Source organism: Clinocottus analis, unplaced genomic scaffold, assembly GCF_023055335.1.
Source record: "Clinocottus analis isolate CAN_PGR_092001 unplaced genomic scaffold, fCliAna1.0.p SCAF_2, whole genome shotgun sequence".
Taxonomy (NCBI): Eukaryota; Metazoa; Chordata; class Actinopteri; order Perciformes; family Cottidae; genus Clinocottus; species Clinocottus analis.
Genome location: NW_027175931.1, coordinates 17,209,387 through 17,225,328, shown reverse-complemented (window position 1 = coordinate 17,225,328; position 15,942 = coordinate 17,209,387). Strand labels below are relative to the sequence as shown.

Below are 15,942 nucleotides of genomic sequence, written 5' to 3'. Positions count from 1 at the left end.
CCTTTTGGCGTGTAAAACCACAACTTTCATGACAGACCAAGAATCAAAATGGACTTAGCATGATTCCTTTGCATCTGCATATAACTGCTCCAAATGTCATTGTTTTCTATTATATCAGTCTGTATCACTTCCTTTGTTTCATCAAACAAACAAAAATGTAAGAATGACAAGACTGAATCTACTTTCTTTCAGGTTGAATCATGAAAATGGATGTGTGTGTATGGCTGTCTATCTACCTGCATGGTTCTCCTCTTGGTAAGAGTGATCACAAAGTTCTTCCACTCCCAATGCTGCTCCACCACGTGGGCAAAGATGACATGCCCATTGCCACAGGCCCCGGCCAGCTGGGTGCCGTCTGCAGACCAGGCCAAGCTGAAGACACTGCCTGTGTTGGGCTTCTCCAATGCATAGGACCACTGGATGGAGGGGAGAGAGAACATTGTGGTTAATGGCTATGGCAAGTTATCTATGCTCTTAAACAATTACCTGGGAGGCCGCTTAGGATAAAAACAATGACAAGTTTAGAGAAGAGAAGCGATGAGAGTCAGGATTTGTATATGAGTGAGTGTGCATGCACACAATGTAAACGGCGCGAGAAAGACAGGGTCAGTCATCGAGCTGCGATGAACTGTGAGACACTGAAGTAGCGCTCAGTACTGCCAAGTCCAGCACTCGTGCTCGTAAACATACACTCTGCTATACTCATCTATTACATACAAAGGGCAGGGGTACAGGAGAGAAAGAGGGGGTTTATATACGAGCCCCCAAACTGAAGCCAAACGCTGATTAACAAGACCTCTCCCCTCTTTTTTTATAAGAAAAGGTTGGAAAGAGAACTAACAGACACACAGTAATTTAAAGAGGAGCTTTTCTTCATGTCCGCTGTGCTGCTTCAGCTCTGTGCTCTTGATGACTATAAGTGATAGTGAAAGACACAACTAAGAAAAGATGCGTCCCTTTCCATTATCGAAGACAAGAAAACCTCTCGCTTCTTTTCCTGTTTCCCTGAGGCATCTCTTTTCTCTATGTCCTCCTTCATTTTTTCTCGGTTTCCAGTACTTTTTCCATCTTCCTCTACTACCTTTCCACACTCCTGTCCCTCAAGTCTTCTGTGAAGTATCACAACAACAGCAGAGAATAATGTCATGCTTCGATTCAACACAAATCCGTTGAGACAGTCTGGATTCATCAGCGGCTAAAGGTTTTCCGATGAGCAGAGTAAGATACACTAAATAAGTTTCTATCGCCTCTCAGTATCATTTATTGTGGTCCGCGTTGCACACCTGGAGTCTTTCTATTACAAGCACTGCTGACTGTGTCACATAATACCTCCTTCCATCGTCACTGCTGACGGATTTCAGTCATCTGTGATCTGCCACAAAAGGTGTGCAATACATGCATTCACGCTGTAAACTGCTTACGAAGGTAGAAAAGTGCTAATGTTAGCGTAGCACTGCCTGCCTGTCAGTGATGGCGAGACAAGCGCTGCGGTACAGTTTGGGGTGAAAGCCCCAGTGTGCTTGCTGCCTCATACACACTCGGCCGCAGGATATAAGGTGTGGTGTGAGGTGACAGTCGCAGGCTACAGGTCACAGGCTCGCTACTGGGATCTCTCTCCCTCTTCCTGGTCCGCCTCACACCGACACTGCTGAGTAGCCTCCTTGTAGTTAATGTCATATAAGGACTCAAAACAGTTGCGGGAAAATAGAAGCCATGCAGCCATGTGGACAAGAGACAGTTTGTTTAACTTAAACTATTGCTATTTAACTTCTTTTCCCTACTTGGATTGTTTTTTCTCCAACTCCACACATATATTCTTTTTTTATCTTTTTTCAAAACCTGAGGGATCTCATCTATGCTTCAGCTATCATCTTACGATGCCTCTCTGTGTTAAACACCCTGGGGGGAAAGAAGAGGGGAGGAATGGAGGAGAGAGGGATAGATAGATGGAGGGTCAGAGATGCAGCTGAATGTATACAGCAGACTGTAATGAAGCAGGACATATGATATCGGCCCAAGGAGCACTGCTGGATCCATGCTTACTTAATGCTTTTAACACATTGGGTCATTTGACTCCTTCTAGAGACGGCAAGTGAGAAAGTGTGTGGGAAGGTGGGAGGGACGCCGAGGAGGGTTGTATGTGTGTGTGCAGTCATTGCGCACATACACAAATGTCTTTTTGTGTATGTGTGTGTGAGAGCGAGAGAGACAGAATATAGATGAGATGAAAACATTTCAAGAATTTAAGAAAATAAGATAACACCATATTAAAGTAATTAATGTGTGCATAGATTGGGAAACACAAATAAAAGAGTACACTTTCCCCCCTTGCATGAGTGTTCAGTGTCTTTTTTGACGCCAGTGTGTGACTACGGGGCACACAGGGTTTCCTTCAGCTCTCTAGAGATGGACGGGCCAGCAGAGGAGAAACAAGGACACAAAAAGCTTTTCAAGAGCAGCATTCTGATCACTAATTATTTGCACCTTTCCCTCATTGATCTACTTTTCTTTCATTAACTCCTGCTCTCATCACAATTTTTTATTTATTTTACTCTGTCTCTTGTGTGCACTTTAACTGTTTGCTGCTGTAATCCTGCAAATTTCTCCTTTGCAGAACTAATAAAGAAATATCTAATAAAAAAAAGAGAAGAATGTAGATGTCCCGGGAGCTGGCTACCTAACAAGAAACTGATCAGAGAAAAAAACTGCATGACGAAGTTCTTTGATTAAAAAAAGGACAATGAAATAATAATCGAGTCGACGCAGGACAGGCACATAGTGTTTTCTGCAGGCTGAACTTTTTTTGCTATACATAACATGTGACAGCGTTTAAGCAAAGATACTTACCTCTGTCACACAAGAAAGCAAGACAAGTGTCTAGTATTTTCAGAATTAAAAAAAGGATGTGTGGCTAGTAAGAAGGAGCTGGTGGGGGTGAAGATGGACTGTTGCGAGGACAGGACCAATGGAGAAAATAGGTGAAGGGGGAAAAGCAGCAAGTGGAGGTGAATCGTCCAGTGGCAGTAGATTTAGCAACTGGTTTTCTTGCAACCAATAGGGGTAGAACTCTGCTGGATACTGAGAACACTACTTGACAGGACTGGGAAGAGATGTAAGATTATACAGCAAGATGAAAGAGCAAGCAGAAATGCAGAAAGAGTCTATAAAGGCCAAAATGATGATTTAGGAGCGGCTGTGGCAGGTGTGTCTGGGCCTTGATCTAGCTGCAGTCCACTCTCTGGTCAATGAACCCTGTCTATCCATAATGGGCAGCTTTGTGGCCAGAGAGAAGGTGGCAGACATGACGTGTATTTCTCAGCTGAGCTCTGTGGGAGAGAGGGGGAGACCTCTCAGACGTACAATGAGCTTATACACGCAGACTATGTATGTACATATAGCAGCAATGTATGGCTGTGCATGTAGGTCTAGGTACACACTACAAATCAGACAGTAACACACCCACCCACACATGCACTTGTGTCAACGACATGGCAGGAGGCCAAGGCTGGTAGTCTAACACTGGTGATGATCAATTTGAGCACCAAGCATAACACCTACACATGCATCCTTTGTGTGTTGATATGTGTGTGTTAATGTGACTCATACGCACAGACGTTAGTTGCATGTAGGTGACATACCACTGCTGAACTGGTAAAAATGACCCTGTTGGATGCTGTATTACTACACAGGACATTCAATAACGCCGCTTAACATATTTGTTTGGGGGTGTTACTTTTCCAAATCTCTTTTAGGTTCAGGGGCAGAAATAAGTGACGATCCACAGATCCTGGCTTGACATTTTTTTCCCAAAAGGCATTATGAGCTAATTGTAATGGGCCTCCTAACCACCAGGGAGCGGTGGTGTTTATTTTAGGTTTTTTTTTTTAGGGGGTAAATGCTTTTTAAAGGAAAAGCTCAATTTTAGTCCAATCCAGGCGGCAACCTTTGATTCTGTCGAGTAAACAAGTAAAGCCACTGCGGAAACATCTTAAACTTCTATTCTCTCTACTGACCAGCAGGAAGCGAATCCTCTGGTTGCAAATAATCTGATTGTCTGACTAAATCCATCCGTTGATGTATATTACTGTAGGAAGCATTGTAAACATGAGTTTTTGGTTTCAATTGCCACTTTTCTTCAATAAAGCGCGATGTTCATTTTGAAAATGGTGGTCCCATTTAGAGTAAAATGGAGGCGTGGTTTAGGGATTGACAGGTAAACAGGTAACTGGTTGCAAAGAGCCAAGATGGCAACGGCTGTATTGTGAACGGTGTGATAACCCAATGACGGAAGATGAAGCGCTGATATTACTCTGGTAAAAGACGGGATGTAAAGAAAATACATGTAAGGAATAAGGAATAAGCTGTTGACATGCCATTAGTTTAAAAGTTATACCATACATTACAAGGCTATTGGACCAACACATTGACACAATAATAAATGTGTAATAATCAATTGAGTTTAACTTTAAAGCTGCTATCCAAGAAGGCTTTGCCATTCAATATACACAACCAGGACACATCTAAATCTAAGTGGTCTTCTTCCTTTGGAATAATAATGTCATAAGCTAGCTAGCTTTAAGCTAGCCAATTACCTTTGGCTTTTGTGTAGTGTTGTGTTACTGTCCTGTATGTTATTAATGTCTGCAAACTAGTAGAGATGGAAATCAGCATAAATTTAACAAAGGTAACAGTATTTAATGCCGCTTACGGCACCCAAATGTTCAGAAACGGCGCTAGCATAGGCCCAAGCAAACAATGGGACATTAGCAAACACACATATGCATGCATGTCTCCAAATACCCTGTCAATCTACGAACACAACTCTTTAAGGAGTTTGCTTGCCTTCTCCCTTGCTTCTGCTAACTCCAATTCTGGACATATGTTTACCATTAGGACTGGCAGGTGTTGTGGGCCTGCCCCTTCTCTCTATTATTGCCCTGCAGCCGCAGCCAACATGGGGAGGCCTGCAAAAAGGTTACTTAAAAAACGTTCTTACTTTGAGAAATGATATAAATTAAACTTGTTTCTAAAGGCACACTCCGCCTCTTATCCTCTGAGTGCTCCTCTCTATAAAGCTACAACTAACTTTGCCTTGTAACTTTTCTTTTATTATACATCACCCTACAATTAAAAGTGTTACTCCACCCATTTATTTATGATGACATTCTCAGTCAATGTACGCTGGAAAAGTGGCTGCTGAAAGTTTAAAGTTTTGTTCTCTCCACAGAACAGCAGGTGTGTAACACTTGAATTATGCCAATTATAATGCAGTGCAATAACAACAAATTGTCATGGCAGAAGGAAAGTCTAAAAACATATCAAGTTCATACCTTGCATACTGAGCTTTTGCCAAAGAACCTTAATTCGCCAACTAAAAATGGAAGCTGGTTTAAGTCATTTAATATACTATTTGTGAGTGTTTGGATGTAGATTTGCTGCTGAAGTGGTTTGAGAAGTTTCTACTTTTTTCTATACTTTTTCTCTGCTGTGTAAATTATTAGAATCCATTGTAACTGACAGGAGACCTAATATATACACCTTCTTTCACCCCATTAAAGCCTTTAAAACAACACACACAGTAAAAGCAACAGTTATCATGAAAACAAGGCACTAAATAAATGAGAAGCACACAGAGAAAGAGAGTGGAAGTGTGTATCCTCTTTCCCCTTCTCTCTTTTTTTTTGCTCTACCTGAACAGAGCTCTGGTCTTCATGCTAAAGGGGGTGGGGGTGGGTGGTGGAGCTCGGGCCAGGGAAAGGGTTAATGACACATGTCTGGACTAATGGCTCCCAGTGGAGCTATCTGCTGATTCAGCCCCATTACTTCACAAGCATTAAATATGTCTGCTCTGACCGCTCTCTGCCCCCCCCCCCCCCCCACCCCTCACCCGTCACCCCACGCCCCCAGTCAACAAATGCTAATCAGAAGGGGGCAGGAGCTTTCCAGACTTTCTATGCTTTTCTCAAAAGCATCTAGGAAAAGACTTGTACCAGTCATTAGTGTTAGTGGGTCAAACTGAGTCTGTGAACCTGTTTTTTATGCCTTGGTATAAAAAGATGAACGTAGCACATTTGCAGTACAGTACTTTGTAGATAGAAACTTAGAAATAGAATAGGAAGAGAACAGACATTGAAGGGTTTTCCGTGGTCATTTCACTAGTTTAAAAGAAAAATGATATTTGTGTTTGTTCTTATGGAGACAACACCCTTCAGTAAAGTGTGGTCGCATAATGCCGGGACGGGAGGGGACGGATGGATGGCTAGTTCCGTTAGCTAGGTAGGTCGTCCGTCTGAATAGCGGTGGGGATTGAGATAGAGGGACAACTGGTCTCATTTTGGGTATTTGGGTAACTTGTGCATCATTGGACATGATGGACATTGTTTTGTTCTCCAGGGCTAAAGAACTAAATAAGGGCATTTATTTCTGCACAAACTCCAATTTCCACTCCACATTCACTTGAAATCCTCACAGCTAAACTAACTCTCTTTTGCATCGTGGCCAATTTTTTTGTTCACACACATTCATCACCTCTCCTTCTCCTTCTCCTTCTCTCTCTCTCTCTCTCTCTCTCTCTCTCTCTCTCTCTCTCTCTCTCTCTCTCTCTCTCTCTGCCACTTCATTCCCACTACACACACACACGCTTACTATTCAACAAATCACCTACACTGCTCTGATAACGATTGGCTCTAGATCGGGCCATGCATGTTCTACCCACAGGAGTTCTTTCAACAAGTTGCAATCTGTAACGTCACCGCTAGATGACGCCAAATCCTACAAACTGTACTTTTACTGCTACTAGTTACAGAAAACGAGCCAAATTAATTTGGCACTCATCTGGCGAAAGCAATGTGCTTTCCTATAGTGACATATGAGAGAGAGAGAGAGAGAGAGAGAGAGCGAGAGAGAGAGAGAGAGAGAGAGAGAGAGAGAGAGAGAGAGAGAGAGAGAGAGAGAGAGAGAGAGAGTGTGTGTGTGTGTGTGTGTGTCTGTAGGATTTTGTTGTTATATTTGACTTATTTACTCTGGCCCTTTATGCCTCCTAACATTAATAATACTCCATTGCTAGTTTTAATCGTTACTGAAACCCTCACCTTAGTGAGTGTGCGACTTGGAGTAAGTTAGTTAATTTATACGGAAGTTAGTCCACCACAACGGTTACAATGATACAAAGAAAAATGGCCACCATCCCGCCAAGTTGATTTGAATGGGAATGTCCATTCTGCTACTATTCTTGGTAGAAATGATAAGACACTAAATAGTGACAGTGATCTGTACCAATTGCACCAATGATTTAACATGAATGTCAAGTACAAATCATACCATAGTTACATGATGTTACAGGAAATTGCTGTATAGACAAAACAAGTGATAGTATATTCTACTGTCTGCCATTTGAATCACTAATGTAAAACCAACATTATGTCTTTCACCTTGAAGGACATGTACATTTGACAGTGATCCAGTGTTTGCCTGTGACTAACAGTGGGGTCATCACTGTCCTCAAAAGAGAACAAATTAAACCGTACAATTTCTGCCTGTAAGTTAAATGACCCTTGTTACCAAAGGTATATATATATATATATATATATATATATATATATATATATATATATATATATATATATATATATATATATGTGACTGCTCCATCTGCCTCTGTTAAGTCCCAGTGTTTTGTCACATGAAGTGCTCAACGTCTTTATCTCAGAACTATATCACAGATATTGCCAACGCTCCAATATTGGTCAAGCCCTTCGTAGTTTGTAAATTGGTGAAAGGAGGGCAACCTTCTCCGTTAGTTTATCACTGTACTAGTGGGCTAGTGGGGCTAATGGGAGCAAACCTAGTCCAGGGTTAACAGTCTTACATAAATAAGAACAGATGGCAGACTCTCTGCAAGCCAGCTGGCTTCAGTTTGCCTGTGTGCAGGACAGGACCTGGCAGTGCAGGTACAGACTGTAACTCCCGGCCTAATAAACACAACGCATATGTCTGAGTGTATTGGACACTAGACATATACACAGGCACGTATCTAGCCAATAAACAAACATAGCATGTATGAAATTGCTGACAAAATTGACTCTTCAATCTACTCTCCCATTTCCAAACCAGCTGTATAATATGGAAATATGTTGAAATGTGTGAAACTAAAAACAAAAAGCCATTTGTTTTGAGGAGAAGAGGAGGTGGTTTTTAACGAGGATTCATCAATTTCTCAGCAGATTAGGAGGCCTTGTAAATGTCAGCTGGCAGTGACCCCCTCTATGGGGGAGGGGGTTGACTATCAGGATGAGACAAACTGGGCCTGAACTGGTTTCTAACACAGACTATGGAATCCAAATCATAACACCTTGATGTTATGAGGCTGCGACTGTGAACCAAACTACCTAGAAATAAACATGTATGTTTATTTGTGGAGTTAAAGTTTTACTCAATTGCCAACCATGCACTGCATAAGGTTGTGATTGCAAAAGTAACGGAAAATTCCACCAATCTATGTATTTTTGGTTAGTTTATAGAATTAATTTTAGGACCACTGTCGAGACACTTGACCTCCCCAACAATGCAGGCCTTTCCCCAAAGAAAGGTTTTTGCAAATGTGTGCTTACGTGGAAGTGTGCATGTAGAAACAATGTACAATGTACACTGCAATAATCTGTAAAAGGAATATTCCTTTGTATAGTTCTGACCTGTAAGAGATCACGAAGTAAACTCCCATCTGTTAAAGTAGCCAGCAAATTCACCAGCACAAGTGTTTTCTCTGCCTGCTGCATATAAACCATTTTCATTCCCTGACTCTGCAATAACATAGAACAACCATAGCTTTCTTGTAAGCCTGTTTCTAAATATAGGCCAGCGAGAGGAGCTCTGCAAATCTCTGTCTTGAAATAAAGAGATACAGAGGCCGGGCCGGGGACGAGGAGAGAGTGGCACCGGTCGGGTCGGAGCTTTGGCAGTACAAGGAGAAATGGAGAGGCGGAGAGAGAGCGGTGGATGAGTGGGGGTGGGGCAAGACAAACTAGAAGATAGCAAGCGCGAGGGAAAGAGAAAGAGAGAGTAATGATCTACACATGGTTTCATGCTGGAGCCTCAACATAGTAACCATAGACACATGCTGGGGTCTCCTGGGACTCATCAGCAGGACACAGCTGTGCGCTGGACAGCAGAATTCTATTAGCAACAACTATGCACACATGCGCATGCAAACACACATACACACAGAGGTAAATTAGGTATTTGACCGTGTTTTGGCATGCTACAAACAGCACAGCGCATACAGCCTCTTACTCTCCACTGGACCTGCCGTGGCAGTATAGTGGATCACTTAATTCATCTAGTGGGCTACAGACAGGCTGCAGGGTTTAAGACATGTAGCCAATGAGCCGAGATCATTTTCTATGAGATCCCTACAGACACAAAGAGGTATTTTGTGAAACATTGACGGGTACGCCTCTCAACTTTTCTCCTGGGGTTATGGTTCCCACTTACATTGTTATGTCTCTGTACACTTTGTCTAGTCATCTTTACTATTAAATCTCAGGCACATGACTACTGCTTTAATAGAACTTAAAAAAAACATGTATCCACACACACACTCACACACACACTTACACACAAGCAGCTAAGACCACATCCATACTACATTGTTTCAATTTTAAAGCGCATATTTTAATCCGCCTCGTCGTGGTGTGAAAGGGCAGAACCGGAGACCTTTGAAAACAGTGTTGTGGAACCGGTGCTCGACTTGACTGGCTCTCATCAGTCACGACAGGTCCTTTCCTGATTCGTTGCGCCACCGGAAGAAAACAAACAAAAGCCTTGATTATCGATGTCCTCCCAGTAGTTCATTTAACATTGATAACAGATTAAAGACATTGGGGAGCTTTTTTTTCTATACGAGCAGCAGTTACGTCGTTACATTCTGCATTTTATTCTTCTACTAAAAGTCATGGTTTGCGGCTTTGAGGGCGATGGACACTATTGTGAAGTTCAACTGAAAACGAACAAAAGCATAAACACTCTCCAGTGCGACAGGGACTTCAGCTAGCCAGCAGGGCTACTGGTGTGTCGTAGTTCATTTTAAAGTAAATGTATGAGTGTGTGTGAGAGAGAGAACGCGCAAGACCTGCAGCATTGTAACTAAGTGTGTTTGAGTATAGAGAGGAAGAACTTAAGTATCACGCCAGATCATTAAAGAGTACTATAATAATCTGTTGTTTTCTGTAACCAAGCAATCCACTTCCTGTTTCGACTGGTACCCGCATGCCCAGAGAACGTGAATAGTCATGTGATATTTGTTTCTATGCATGCTGGTATAGATGGAATTTATTCCTAAAATGATGCTGAAACACCCGTGAGGATGTAGATCGTTTTTGTTTTACGTGCACACATACATGCAAATATGTGATGACGAGCCCATTACTTCTCAGTCGAGGCAAACATGTATAACAAATTGTATGAAATGAGGCAGCTAGTCAATAAACAAGTCAATCAGTCAAAGCGTAACACCGTTTTAAACCCTCTCAAATCATCCTTTTCTGGACTTTGGCCCATTGCCTCAAGCCCAGCCCCGCTCCTCAATAACAACCCTTAATGAACTCCGGGTTGGCCTTAAAGCTTGAAGTGATACCCCAGTTACACACACATGCTCTGCACTGAAGCCCTGTGTTTGCATCCTCACTCCTTATATTGTTGTATTCCTCTTTCCTCTCTTTCGGCCTCTTTCTCTCTGTGAGTGTGACATGTTTGTCTAGCTAGTGGAGGCAGTGATTTAGTGCTGTTCGAATGATGACTCTGCCAGAGGGCAGGGCACCGTCTCACTGTCATACGCTCACTCTAACAGTGGGGAGGGGTGGAGAAGTGAAGAAAAAAAGGGAGAGAGAGAGAAAGAAAGAGAGAGAGGCTTGAAGGAAAGAGAAACCGCCATCTTTTATGGAGACCAATCCTCCAAGCTTCACTGCCTAGGCCAACTTTACAGAATATATTGGACAGTTGCACACCGCCCCGCCCCCACCCCTCCAACTGCTCTCTTTTCTCAGCTCCTTTTCATGCTCCCCTCCTTTTTGGTTTCCAACAAGGCAAGCCTTTAGCCGAACTCTAGAGAGGTGTAAAAGTATTACCATGTCAACAAGTGCCTTTCACCGTCTCTCTCTATCTCTCTCTCTTACACACACACACACACACACACACACACACACACACACACACACACACACACACACACACACACACACATAAAATTTAGGTCAATCATCTGGAAGAAGGACCTTAGTATACACTGTTCCACAGAGATTGCCAGAATAAGTCTAGCAAAACAGAGAACTGAAGCCTGTTCTGCACAAAGGACCTGAAAAACAAAGGAGAAAGCATTATCTTCCCATTCTTTAAAGGAAACTAACGCTCCTTGGGATTATAGATTAAGTAGTCATGCACTGCACCTTACAGCCGTGTGCTGTTCACACTCTACATGAGGCTTCAACAAGCCTGGAAACCTCATCAAAACGTGTGAAAATAAATCAGTAAAATGATTCTTATGAAAACAAGAGAGTTCTGAAGGGTGAGATAGACCCTGATTGCCCTTTACAGAACTTGTGGTCTCTTTCTACCAGTTCACAGTGTACGGAGCGACAGAGTGAAAGGAAGAGTGCAGAGAGCAAAAAATACTAGTATGCAAAAGTAGAGATTTGTAAGGGAAGGGAGGGAGGGAGGGAGGGGTAAAGCAAGTGGAGAGAGAAGGAGAGGGAGGGAGAGGAGTAGCCCCGCCCAGTTGCCTGGGGAGAAAACTGCTCTGCTGCTGACTCAGGACTCTCTTTGTTTGACAATGCTCTCTCTCTCTCTCTCTCTCTCTCTCTCTCTCTCTCTCTCTCTCTCTCTCTCTCTCTCTCTCTCTCTCTCTCTCTCTCTCTCTCTCGTCTTTTTTCAAACACCCAGTCACCCTCTTCTCTCTCGTGCACATGCTCTGCTGATAATTTCACTTTGACTAACTAATCATTCCCTCTCCTGTGTTTCATGTAATCGTGTCTGTCTCACACTTCTGCTGCCAATCCCTTCTTCTGCGGCAACATGTTTCTTCATTTGAACGACACGATACAAAACGTCTCCTTCTCATGTGATAAAAGCAGATAAAGGCTTTCAGGCTAATAAATCTACAATGGTTTCACTAACAATGGTTCACAATCAGGACTAGTGATCTGGACCGCTTTATTCTCTTCCAGCAGCGGCAATTTCCAGATGTTAGCCAGCCAGTGGTTGGCAGCAATCTAACAGCACAGGCTCAGGTATATATGCTTACACATGACAGGGGGAAACTGTTGGAGCAGAGACTCATTGACAAGACAAAGACGCCTGAAGTCTGGCAGTTAGGGCAAAGGTGGCTTGTCGCAGAGGACAAAAAGACCACAAGAAGACTGACAGACTAACGGATAGTGAGGAGTGATTGACTCTGTGAGAGAAAATAATGGTTGGCAGCTATAAGGATGGCAGACAAAGATCCTATAGTAAATGAGGCTGCATGTCAGGGATGGGGGGGGGGGGGGGGGCACAGAGAGAGAGAGAGAGAGAGAGAGAGAGAGAGAGAGAGAGAGAGAGAGCAATGGTGATTCCAGCTGGATGTGGTCCCATTCCCAGAGTGGCAATGCTGAGCAAGGCTCACAAAGACCCTCAGGGGACCTCCTGGACTCACCCAGAAAAAAAAGGAGGTAAAGATGGCCTCGGGGAAGGCAGGAGGGAAAGGGAGCCAAGAAGGGGAGCACTGATAAGCATGAGGTAGTCCAACACACACTGAGACGGGCAGGAGGCAGGCATGTGCAGCCAAAGGAGGAAAGATAGACACTTTAGGGTAAGCTTGTGTCTTATAGACAAAGAGGAAGGCAAATAGATGGAGTTCAAGCTCCCACTAAAGTGTATACAGAGTAGCTGTTGGACCAATGAACTCACACAAGTTGGATAGGCAGATAAGGGAAGAGGCATTTTTTTTTACAGCAAAAATCACAGCTCCAGATAATAAATCAGTGATTGTCATAAAATAGCTGCATTATCCACAAGGAGATACCAGTGGTTTCACACTTTTCCGAACCCTACTCTTGAAAGCAACACTGCTCATATGAGCTATAACTTTGATACATGACTTATGACTAATCATCTCCCAAAAGCCGTGTAAGTGTGACAGCTGCATACATCGTGGAAGGAAAACAGCAAGCATGTGCACCCCTTATGGAGACATTTCAGTTGTTACACATGTCAAGAGTGTTGGTAAGAGCTGGGCTCAGCCTGAGGCTAACATTAAAACCATCTGATGATCTGAACTATTTTGCCTGTGGTTAAGTCTAACCTACAAATGGAAGAGTATAAAAACAAGAGAGGGGCAGAGAGAAGAGGAGAATAGAGGAGATGCACACTGGCTTATCGATAGGAGTGTGACAGGAACCTATCGTACCTGGACTATAAGCTCAGGCTTGTTTCAGTAAGACTTCAGTTGAAGCAGTTAAGTTATATGAAGTCTGGGTCTACGGCCATGTTGAGATTAATATTAGCATCAAAGAAATACAGGCCATTCATTCAATGAAATGAGCCGGTCTGGCCACCCCAAGGGAGTCACAACGCAATGTGACGTCAGGCAGCAAGCGCTGCAGGAGCCGGCGTTGGTCTAATGCAGGGTTGATTTATGAAATCTAGCCTTGATGACAAAATGTTGTTGTGCTTTTGACCTTCAGCAAAACATTGATCAGTTCTTAAAACAATGTCCTGTTTACCAAAGTACAATTTAGAAGTTCTGAAAGAGAAACCATAGAAAATCTGCAGAGAATAATACATATTACATAATTTACGTGATTCATTTCTCATATAACCCATCAACATTTTTGAAAAGGAAGAAAATATTGCAAAAAACCAAGCAGCTATTAACATTAACGTGCGTGAGCATGGATGTACAGGGGAGTAAAAAAAAAAAGCTCAGTGAAGAGAGGGGGGTAACGGGGGGAACGAAGTGAGTAGGACAATGAGTCCTACTTGTTAGCCAGTGACAGTGTCAGGGATCGTGACAGGGTCCAGACGCTAGACACCAGCTGCAGCGCCTCGTAAATAGACTGCTGTCTCGCAGGCACATTTGCACGGCAATGGTTGCACACACACGCACACACACAGGCATGTGGGCACATGCATATACTATGGCAGGCACACAGACAGACACTGACTTATTGTCTCTCCCAAATCTTGTAAAAGGGACAGTGAACCTCTTTGTGTCCTGTTAAAGCTTCTGTGAAGAGAAAACATAGTCCACACACAAGAACTACAAACTCAATAAAATGGCAACAAAAATAATCAAACACGTCTTAATAATTCAACAATGTATTCAATAATAACTAAATGTTGATGCTCTATGGGAGACACAACCGAACAAACTTTGGGTTTAGTCCATGTGTGGCTTGCTGGAACAACAAGTTTAATTCCTTTCCCAGTACTCAACGTAAACTTTGTGTGTGTGTGTGTGTGTGTGTGTGTGTGTGCGTGTGTGTGCACGCAAGCGAGTGTGTGCGCCTCCCCTCCATCCACGTTGATAATGAGTGAGGTAACAAACTACATCTGTCCTGCGGTGCGTGGAGAGAGAAAATGTGCAGGGGAAAAAGGAAAAGAGTAGCAGAGAGCTGAGAGTTTAGGGCGAGAGGAGAACCGAGCTGGACGGGAGGTGAAAGGGTTAAATGCACAGGACTGATCCTGCTGAGCCAGCAGCAATACGTTAAAGTGCAAGGTTTCATTGTAGCAGATACAGAATGAAACTCCTTCCCATTAGTCACGCTAGTAACTGAAAAGGCTCTTGCACTGCTTAACCCTTACCACACTGCAAACACACCACAGCAACAACACAGGTAAAGCCCCTGGGATTGGGTAATGGCTTCTGTGTTTCTGTGTAAACTCACACACACAATGAGATTATAGTAATTATAGTACAGTGACCAACCATGCATGCAAATGAAACTTTTCCTGAACTTGACACGAGAAGAGAGCGCATGTCTGAATTCACACATAGAATTCAGATGGCGTGACCTTTGAAGGACGGATTGTTTCTTTTTAGGCAAGCCTCCCACGCCATGCCACAGTTCACACTGTCTCTTAGGGGCTCAAAGAGGAGAAGGCAAGCCCTTCCTCCATTTACAGAAGGGCAGAACCATAATCATCATAATTATCGTCATCATCACACTGCCCTAACCAAGACACACCGCAGCAAAGCACGGATATAACAATGGAATACACCAACCACGTAAACACTCCCGTATTGAGAGGATGAATGGTGAAGAGAATCAGCACAAGAAATAAAGGAGCAAGTTCTGCTCAGTTCTGTCTGCTACAGTTTCAATAGCACAATATTTCTGTTTGTGTTTACACGGAGAAGAAAGCTGGCTACATTGATTTACTCAGCTCACGTCTTCAGTTTTCCCTAAACTACTGAAATCAGTTTGGATCAGAAACTTGAATGTAATAGTTAAGGTAATGTATGTTCATGCTCTACAAATGACTTTTATTTTAACGCCCCAAAACACACAGTGTAGTCCCTCTGGAGAAGACATGTGTTGACTCAGACCTCTCTGCAGCCCAGTGGTTTTAATGCTCCAGAAAAAAATTGGATCCTAATTAAATGAAAATGGGCCATGAAATGCCCGGTGATCAGCACACAGAAAGCCAGCCCTGGCTGCTTGTTTTCATTACAACAGGTCTGAAACGGCAAGACACGAACATCCACACATGAACTCAAAGAAGCCCTAAACATCCTGCGAGGGCAGAGCAGGGAACTATTATTATTGCTCCTAGCCAAATGTCCAGCAATAAATAAACTACAATTACCATTCATAATTTTCTCGATTCCTCTCTCATTACAACTCCAGCTAACATCAGCACTAAGTAACAAAAACATGCAGCGTTCAGCCTAATGGGGTTTACAGAGATGAA

At 43.0% G+C, this 15,942-nt stretch overlaps 1 protein-coding gene across 2 annotated transcripts in view; it reads right to left on the bottom strand.

The window, feature by feature from the left end:
* The window catches only part of ift80 (intraflagellar transport 80 homolog (Chlamydomonas)), a 32,520-nt gene that overhangs the window by 8,630 nt on the left and 7,948 nt on the right, over positions 1 to 15,942 (bottom strand). For both annotated transcript variants that reach the window (XM_068585721.1, XM_068585720.1), the window contains one exon: positions 237 to 416. In XM_068585721.1, the coding sequence (XP_068441822.1) occupies positions 237 to 416 (180 nt within the window). The remainder of the gene's footprint in view (positions 1 to 236; positions 417 to 15,942) is intronic.